Source organism: Sinocyclocheilus grahami, unplaced genomic scaffold (genome assembly GCF_001515645.1).
Source record: "Sinocyclocheilus grahami isolate Dianchi unplaced genomic scaffold, SAMN03320097.WGS_v1.1 scaffold992.1, whole genome shotgun sequence".
Taxonomy (NCBI): Eukaryota; Metazoa; Chordata; class Actinopteri; order Cypriniformes; family Cyprinidae; genus Sinocyclocheilus; species Sinocyclocheilus grahami.
This window is the reverse complement of record NW_015506171.1, coordinates 636,993-646,992: the sequence shown is the minus strand read 5'-3', so window position 1 is coordinate 646,992 and position 10,000 is coordinate 636,993. Positions and strand designations below refer to the sequence as shown.

General features: G+C 35.9%; 1 protein-coding gene across 2 annotated transcripts in view; it reads right to left on the bottom strand.

The window, feature by feature from the left end:
• The window catches only part of LOC107565294 (sodium- and chloride-dependent transporter XTRP3), a 19,665-nt gene extending 9,990 nt beyond the window's left edge, over positions 1-9,675 (bottom strand). For both annotated transcript variants that reach the window (XM_016250512.1, XM_016250513.1), the window contains exons 1-6: positions 9,474-9,675; positions 4,816-4,956; positions 4,642-4,733; positions 2,887-3,114; positions 2,089-2,199; positions 677-918 (exon numbers count right to left, since the gene is read on the bottom strand). In XM_016250512.1, the coding sequence (XP_016105998.1) occupies positions 677-918; positions 2,089-2,199; positions 2,887-3,114; positions 4,642-4,733; positions 4,816-4,956; positions 9,474-9,597 (938 nt within the window). In that variant the 5' untranslated portion in view covers positions 9,598-9,675. The remainder of the gene's footprint in view (positions 1-676; positions 919-2,088; positions 2,200-2,886; positions 3,115-4,641; positions 4,734-4,815; positions 4,957-9,473) is intronic.
• Between the last annotated feature and the right edge of the window lie 325 nt (positions 9,676-10,000).

Here is a 10,000-nt window from a genome sequence, read left to right as displayed (position 1 = left end):
AGAAAAATTGTTATATTACTAATTACTAATAATTATTTTTAGTAGTAGTATTAATATTAATATATAAAAATGATCATTCTAATAATTAATCCTAATAACTATTATACTATAAAACAAATTATGATATAATAATTATTATGAATAATATTTTATATAATAATTGTATTGATATGATTTTAATGATATTTTCTATAATAACATTTTCTATAATAACAATAAGGGCTAATATTATATTAATAATAATAATAATAATAATAATAATAATAATTGCCTGACCCTTTCCATTTGGAAAAACTAAGCATATACTGTAATCAACAGCAGCTGAAACCCAAACTGAAACTGAATTTAAATGCAGTCTGTGAGTCCTGATGAGGAGAGAGTTCAGAAAACCTGTCTGGAAACCATCATTATTTTTCCAATTCCGGTTCGTTACAGTCTCTCTCTGTAGTTCTGTGAATAATTAATGCTTCATACTGTGAATAGTTTCCATAGATCACATTACAAAATCATTCTGAAAGACTTCATACGAAACCAGTTTAAAAATAAACTTAGAAATGCGATAGTAAAATGAGCCGACTGCCAGCATTCAGATTAATGTTTGATGGAATAATCATCAACATTCTGCGTGTCGTAAGACCTGCTGCGATCACAGATTGACTGAAGCTGACATCTGTACCTTTCCAAACAGCTCTCGTAGTTGAAGGTAGCCTTGAAGCCGTAGATGGAGAAGGTGACGATGCTGGCGAACACAGACGTGCCGCTGTTGATGAGCGAGATGATGACCGCCTGCTTCTCGAAGTCGTTGTTGTGATGGTTGTAACTGGAGAAAGCTATCAAAGAGCCGAAGCCCAGACCCAGAGAGAAGAAGATCTGAGTGGCAGCGTTGATCCACGTCTGAGGATTCGCTAGCTGCTCCAGCTGCACACACACACACACACACACACACACACACACACACACTTGTTTGTTTCTGTGACTTGTGGGAACTTTCCATAGACTTCTATTGCTTTTATACTGACCAAATGATATTTTCTATCCACTAACCCTAAACCTACCTCTTACAGAAAACCTGTTTGCATTCTTACACTTTCAGATAAACATAATTTACAATGATATTTATTTTTAATAATTTTTTCCCTCGTGGGGACCACAGGCCGGACCCCACAATGTTAAAAATTACAGGTTTTTACTATCCTTGTGGGGACATTTGGTCCCCTCAATGTAGCATAAACAAGTTCACACTCTCTCACACACACACACACACACACACACACACACACACACACACACACACACACACACACACACACAAGGGGGAGGTGTTGCTTCAATTTATAACAATGTTTTCAGTATTTCTCAGAGGGCGGGCTTCAAGTATAACTCGTTTGAAGTAATGGTGCTTCATATAACATTGTACAGAGAAACAAGTGTTAATGATAAACCCCCTGTGTCGTTTGTACTGGCTACTGTATACAGACCACCAGGGCACCGTACAGACTTTATTAAAGAATGTGCTGATTTTATATCCGAGTTAGTGCTGGCTGCAGATAAAGTTTTAATTGTTGGTGATTTTAATATCCATGTTGATAATGAAAAAGATGCATTGGGGTCAGCATTCATAGACATTCTGAACTCTATTGGGGTTAGACAACACGTCTCAGGACCTACTCACTGTCGAAATCATACTCTAGATTTAATACTGTCACATGGAATTGATGTTGATGGTGTTAAAATTATGCAGCCAAGCGATGATATCTCAGATCATTATTTAGTCTTGTGCAAATGTCATATAGCTAAAACTGTAAATTCTACTCCTTGTTACAAGTATGGTAGAACCATCACTTCTACCACAAAAGACTGCTTTGTAAGTAATCTTCCTGATTTATCCCAATTCCTTAGCATATCCAAAAACAACTTGATGATGTAACAGAAACTATGGACTCTCTCTTTTCTAGCATTTTAGATACAGTTGCTCCTTTACGCTTAAGGAAGATTAAGGAAAACAGTCTGACACCGTGGTGTAATGAGCACACTCGCACCCTAAAGAGAGCAGCCCGGAAAATGTTCCTGGAAAAGCAGGTTTCTCACTTTAGGTGTGAACATGTACTTGACTCCGTTCCAGGCTCCATGAAGAGTGACGCCGCGGATCAGATAGATGATCAGAACCACGTACGGAAACGTAGCTGTGAAATAAACCACCTGAGGAGGAAAGTCGAGAGTCAAAGCTGCAGTTTGGCTTATTCTTTCATCTGCTGACACTGAAGAGCAGAAGGCAAACAGGAGTCGAAGAGAAGATAACGGTTTGGAATTGCATTAACTAGTGTTAACAAGAATACATTTGGATTTTAATCATACATTAGTAAATGTTAAAAATTAACATGAAATAAGATTAATAAATGCAGTAGAAGTTTTGTTCATTCTTAGTTCATGTTAACTAAGCAGTTAAGTAATGAACCTTATTGTAAAGTGTTACCAAATATTCTAATGTTTTCTATTCTATTCTATTTTATTCTATTTATATAGCACATTTAAAAACAACAGACGTTGGCCAAAGTGCTTTACAAATCAAGCATAACACATACAATCTAAAATTATCAAACTAATTAATAAAAATTAATTACAGTCAAATGCAAGAGAAAAGAGAAGTTTTTAAATGAGATTTAAAAACATCAAGAGTGGCACAAGATCTAACACGGAGTGGTAAACTATTGCATAAACGAGGAGCTGCAACAGAAAAGGCCCCGTCGCCTTTTGATGTTTTCATTTATTTTGGCAGAAAGTGGTAATATGGAAGAAAAAGAGTATTTTGTAATTGTATGAAGCTCCCTGTTAATTCTTCAGAAAAATGATATTAAAAGGAAGAGTGTATAAGGCAGTGTATCTCACCACGCCGGTGGATTTGACGCCTCTGACGATGAAGAGGTAGACGATGATCCAGGCCAGCAGCAGACAAAGCGCCTGACCCATGTGAAGGCCTCCGTTCTCATCGATGGACGACGAGATGTTCAGTGTCTCGCGGTAGAAGAAGTACTGAGTGGGTGAAGCCACCTCACACTCCTCCAGATACCCGGTGCGGTTCGCATTGACGGGACACTCGGCCCACGGCAGCACCGACTGCAGAAACATACGATAAAACATGAACTCAAGACTTCACTGATGCACCAGTGAGGGGAACAATTCCTGGAAACATGCTTCACATCGAGACCGAAGCAGTCCAACTACAATCAAGCAACTGTTTTGAGAACGCAGCTACACTACAAGCTACTCAGACAAACTAGTAGCATTTCTGCTTTTAGTTACTTTCTCCCCAACACTGGACAGATATTTAGAATATTTAGCCATTTTCGGCATAGCAAAGAAACAAAGCAGATTTAGTTTGGTTTATACATCAAAAAGTGCTGCTCTATTGATTTTTTGTGTAATGTTTTTAAGTAAAAAATATCTAAGCATTCCTAGATTGATAGACATTTATTCACAATGCAAAATTACATAAGTCGTCTTGTTTTTTGAGAAGCTGATCAAAATTAAGTGATTGTTTATGCTTAAAGAAAAATAGGAATAAAAATGCCAATATGGTCAGAAACATGAGCGTAATTCAAAGGGAAAAGTTTATTTTTCTGACTTCAAATGACAGATATTTTTGTTTTGTTTTAAACATGATAACGTAATTTAATATTTTTTCTTGTTTTAAGCATAAACAGTCACTTAATGTTAATAAATCTCAGAAAACAAGACTTCTTATAATTTCTATATAATTTTGTATTTCAAGTAAATATATCTTGACTTAAGAATATTTAGATATTTGTACTGGGAAAACAAAACAAGTAAATAATTTTTTGCTAAATTGTCAATGAAAATGGCACATTTTCTGTTTTCTATGGAAGCTTGTTTCTACCACAGAATTTAAAAAAATAAATAAAAAAGTAATTGCAACTATCTCACAAATGAAGATTTTTTTTCTTGCAATTCTGAGTTTGTCTCACAATTTTTACTTTATTTTCTCTAAATTCTTTTTTTTTTTTTTTTCAGAATTTAGTCAAAATGTTTGAAAACTATGGACGCTTGTTTCCACCACAAAATTAAAAATAAAAAGGCAATTGCTAATTTATATCTCGCAATTCTTTTCTCAAAATTGTCAAATTTTTTAAATAAAAAGTCACCTTTTACCTTCTTACTTCCTAATTTTTATCCTGTGGTGGAAACAAGCGTCCAAATTTTTCAAATATTTTTGACTAAATTCTGAGAAAATATTCCGTAAACTACATGTTCACTTAATTGTATGCACATCCTACTTGCTATTATTAAATTATACTTTACAACTGCACAAACATGTACACGTGTAACATATATTTTGACTGATTTGATGATGTTTTCAGCCATCAGTAATACTGAAATCCACATTTTGAATGCAATCTCCAAAATTGGCACATAAAAGACCGGTTTTTAAACATTATTCACTGAAATTTGGTATTAGAGAAACATGTACCACGCAAGGTGTTGTGGGCAATATTAGCCTTTAGAGTGTGTGTCGATCTGCACTTCCAATTTTAATCTTTAGTACACCATCCGGGAATCTTTGGCATTCTCTTTTCAACATACTATGATTTATTGAAAGCAAATTACATTTTTCAGTTAACGGACCTGAAATGAATGGAAGAGATACCAGAAGCTCCAGGCGTTGATGACGTTGTAGTACAGACAGAGGTACATGGAGGTCACAACACTGGCAATACCTGTACAGCACAGATGATTATATAATGATGATATCAGCTCATTTTATAGCATGAAACGACCTGTAAATGAAGGGTGACTGACCCAGTCCACCCAGATACGGGCTGATGGCCGTCCATGCGCCGATGCTGCCCAGACGCATCTTCTGACCGATGGCCAGCTCCATACAGAAGAGAGGAATCCCCTCCAGAATCAGCATCAGCAGATACGGGATCAGAAAACCACCTGGACAACCACAAAAAACACATCCATCAACCATAACTAAAACCTTTAATATATGAGCAACATCACACTCATAGCACACTGTCATTACCTACGGCAATCGGCTGAATCACAGCATGCCGATATACAGCCATATCACACTGCTATGAGTGTGATATTGCATTTATACAGCAGTTCGACAGCATGAGTGTATAGCCTAAATCCATTAGAAACCACAATGGAGTGTCTTTAAATACCCTCTTTTGTGTGGAACTACTTCCTTCCACCACGGATTCAAATCTCAGTTTGACATTAGTTTTATTATATTATGTAGAGTAGAGTATTATGAGAGAGAGATAGACTGAGCGAGTATGATTACCTGCATCAGATACAGCATTCATTCTTCAGCTCAAGCTCATATTCACAATAAAACATTAGTTTGAATGTCCGCAGAGGAAAGCGATATCTTTGTCATACTATCCTTTCATCTGTTAAAGGTGATTTCTGATGACAGCGCTGCTCATTGCATTTGTTGGCTGCGTCTTACAAGCTGTTGTTTAAAGTAAAAATAACTTCCTTGTTTACACTTTTTATGCGTGTTTGTAGTTATAATCTAATCCTCATCCACCGCGCAATGTGTTGTGGGCAATATTAGCCTTTAGGGTGCGCATCGATCTGCACTTCGAATTTTAATCTTTAGTACACCATCCGGGAATCTTTGGCACTCTGGCATTCTCTTTTCAACATACTATGATTTGGGACATGCTCATTCTATTTTCGAATACTATTTAGGAAGGATAGTATGTGAACTGGGACGCAGCACCTGTCTCTTTCAATATAAAAGTCTTTACTGCTCACTCACTCATAAAAACAGTGTCTTCTCGCCATCTAATGGTGGAAAAATGTAACTAAAATCACCATCATGAACACATACAGTTTCTCAATACTAAATACTATTATTAAATACTAATATTATTTATTGAATAATAACATTTAATAAACAACAGGCATCATAAAAGTGTCAAAAGTAGCCTACAAAGACAGTGCTCTGATAACAGATTAATGAGACCAAAGACTGCCCATTAGATTTACCCAAAACGAATTATCTCTCATGTTTAACCACTATTGTGACACCAGAGCCAGCGGTAAATTCCAGAAGGTCTGGCCGAGGTGAGGCGCTCTCTCTGCGGGTTCATGAGCGCTGAACGACCGCTGACGCCCTGGAGCTTACGTCTCCGAAAACGTTGAAACAAATTTTCAAACAGGCATTATCTTTACATTGCATTTGTTGGCTGCGTCTTACAAGCTGTTGTTTAAAGTAAAAATAACTTCCTTGTTTACACTTTTTATGCGTGTTTGTAGTTATAATCTAATCCTCATCCACCGCGCAATGTGTTGTGGGCAATATTAGCCTTTAGGGTGCGCATCGATCTGCACTTCGAATTTTAATCTTTAGTACACCATCCGGGAATCTTTGGCACTCTGGCATTCTCTTTTCAACATACTATGATTTGGGACATGCTCATTCTATTTTCGAATACTATTTAGGAAGGATAGTATGTGAACTGGGACGCAGCACCGGTCTCTTTCAATATAAAAGTCTTTACTGCTGACTCACTCATAAAAACAGTGTCTTCTCGCCATCTAATGGTGGAAAAATGTAACTAAAATCACCATCATGAACACATACAGTTTCTCAATACTAAATACTATTATTAAATACTAATATTATTTATTGAATAATAACATTTAATAAACAACAGGCATCATAAAAGTGTCAAAAGTAGCCTACAAAGACAGTGCTCTGATAACAGATTAATGAGACCAAAGACTGCCCATTAGATTTACCCAAAACGAATTATCTCTCATGTTTAACCACTATTGTGACACCAGAGCCAGCGGTAAATTCCAGAAGGTCTGGCCGAGGTGAGGCGCTCTCTCTGCGGGTTCATGAGCGCTGAACGACCGCTGACGCCCTGGAGCTTACGTCTCCGAAAACGTTGAAACAAATTTTCAAACAGGCATTATCTTTAGAAACAAACCGCATGTTTGAAGTCTAATTAACTACATTCATGCCTAAAAACTCTTAAAACTACATTCCGTGACACAAAAACAGCATCATTTATAACATAATAGTGGATTTGGGCATCTGCCATGACACTTATCGCAAGCGGAGTGATACAAACGGTGAAACGGTTTCTGTGGCGCTATTGGGTGAATATCTCATGGGTGGAAAGACTTCTCAGCCAATCAGATTCGAGGACCAGAAAGACTTTCCATGATTTTTTTTCCCCTGTGCCTTTTCCAGCCATTTGTAATTTTTGGATAAAGAAAGTTTTCAAATGCTTTTGACTAATTTCTGAGAAAATATTTTGTAAAATGCACGTTCACTTAATTTTATGTGTCCCATTTGATATTATTAAATTCTACTTCACAAATGTATAACATATTTTGACAGTAATTATTTCATAAGGAAAGTTTATAGAGATATGGAGCATATGTCCATGAAATTAATAGATTTAAATGATCAAAATGATCATTTAAATTGTAAAGAGGCTCCATAGAAAATGTGGCTTCTTGCTTTTGGTGGAAATCCAATTATTGATATTATTCATGAAATTACTATTTTAAAACTTAATTTTATGGGTTTTTCATGATTTTGCAGCCTGATCTCATAGATGTTATTTTAATATCTCATAGATATGATTAAAAAAAATATGCAATCACTACACATGCATTTATGTCATGCATTACTAAGTTTGTATTGACTGAATGCATGTAATTTCATAACTGTTCAGTTATTTGCATACAGTGTACATATGAAAGTGCTTGAGCAGCTCTGACTCTAATCCTCAGCAAACCGGATTATTGTGGATAAAGAGGGAGTTTAGGAATAGTTGACGGCATCATGCAAACCAGGAGCTGTGACTGACTGCGCATAACATCCCCTCCTTTACAATTGTACTTTGATCACTTTGCTAAATGCCGAACAAAAGGTTTGTGATTGTTATTCAGGCGATGCTCCACAAAGATGCACTGAATGCATAACCACAGACATTTAGCAGATGCATGAAACGCAGGGAAGTAGAACAAATAATATGTGCAGGGAATCTGGATGAGACGCTCAGGGAAGTTGAAGGACGATAAAACTTTGTGTGACGCTGCTGTGACTTTCTGTACAAACATCTCACGCTGTTTCTTGAGTTCAGTCCAGACACGTTTGTCTTCGCTGTGCTTGTTCACTTTTACACTCGTCATTTGCACTTGAAGAGTCGGAAGAATTAAGAGAATATTTAAGAACTACTAACACTTTTCTTTTAGCAAGTTCACTGAAAGTGAACTGAAAAGACTTGCATGTTCACACACACAGGTTTGTTTTCATGGTTTATGGGACTCTCCATAGGCGTAATGGTTTTTATACTGTACAGACCGTATATTCTATTGTCCTACACCAACCCTACCCCTAAACCTACCCCTCACAGGAGACTTTGTGCTATTTCAGATTTTCAATACACTCCATTCTGTGTGATTTATAAGCCTTTTGAATTACGGGGACACTGAAAATATCCTCATAAATCACCTTCTCGTTGTAATACCTGTCATACCCATGTTATTATACAAATTTGTGTCCTCATAAACATGCATGCACGCACACACACACACACACACCATGATTTATGATTTAATAACTTAAAATTACATAAAAAATTAGTACGGCTATTAATTAATACAAATAAACAACACAAATTGTGAAAACACACAAAATTATTATTATTATTTTTACTAAATTAATTATTTCTACTTAATCAAACTCTTAGTTAATAAAAATAAAGTAACAACTGTAATAATAATAATTAGGAATTATTACTATAATTAATTATTCCTACCTGATCTGACTGTTAAGAAAATGACAAACTAAAATGAGGAAAATAAAAGCAATTTCCAACAGTAAATAAATAAAGTAACAAACACACTGTAAAAATTAAATATTGGCATTTAATACTTTACTTATTTCTGCTCTGACTCTTTAAAATAAAATGACATTAAAATGAGGAAAATAGCAGTAATTTAAAACATCCATTAAATAATAAAAAATAAAGTAACCACATTGTAAAAAAGAAAATATTGGCATTTGTTACTATAATTAATTATTTCTACCTGATCTGACTCTTTAAAAACTTTTATTAATTTAATGTATTCAGCTAGATTCAGTCCTATTAAATTCAAAATTCTTCAATAAACTGAATGATGAAGTATATATTTTTGCAAATTTTGCAAAGTCTAATTATGAAGTAGAGTTGTTTTATATATGTTTGAGTATTAAAAGAAAGAAAATCTATTATTTTTTTTGATAATTTTTGGGAAGTCTTTATCACCAAGAATTGTTTTGTTGTTGTTGCAAAGTCTTGCAAATATCACATTATATTTTTGTCCTGTTCTGCTGCTGTTGTTATCAAGCTCTCTATCAAAGTCTAGCTCAAAAGAACAAACATGCAGATGCAAGCATGAGGAGATGTGAAGTACAAGACGAATCCTCTCACCTCCTCCATGCATTTGGCAGAGATACGGAAAACGCCAGACGTTCCCGAGTCCCACAGCATAAGACACACACGCCAGGACAAACTGCATGGGACTGTCCCAGGATGGACGGGCTTCCTTACTCATGATGATGATGATGGTAATGTCCTTCAACTCGATCTGAAGGGACAAACGATCAGTCTGCCGTCTGAAACACACAAATCCCAGGAGAGTCTGGGAATATTTCAAAGTCCAGTAAGCTGAACTTGCAGAGTGAAGTGGGAGTTTTCTAATGAAGCCGGAGGGAGGGACGCAGAGTTTAACTGGCTGAATTTTATGTAATTCAGGTGAATGTTTGATTGAGTCGCTGGTTAATAGTGTTTTATCTCCTCAGACAGTCATTATCACATCTTTTATTGCTGAGTTCGTGAAAGAGTCAAGAACATACAGTAAAGATTGAGTCTATGATTCAGTAATAAAACAAGCCGTGGGAGAAATCTACTACAGCACTGCATCACTGTCTCAGCAATGGATGCTCTGCAGTGAATGG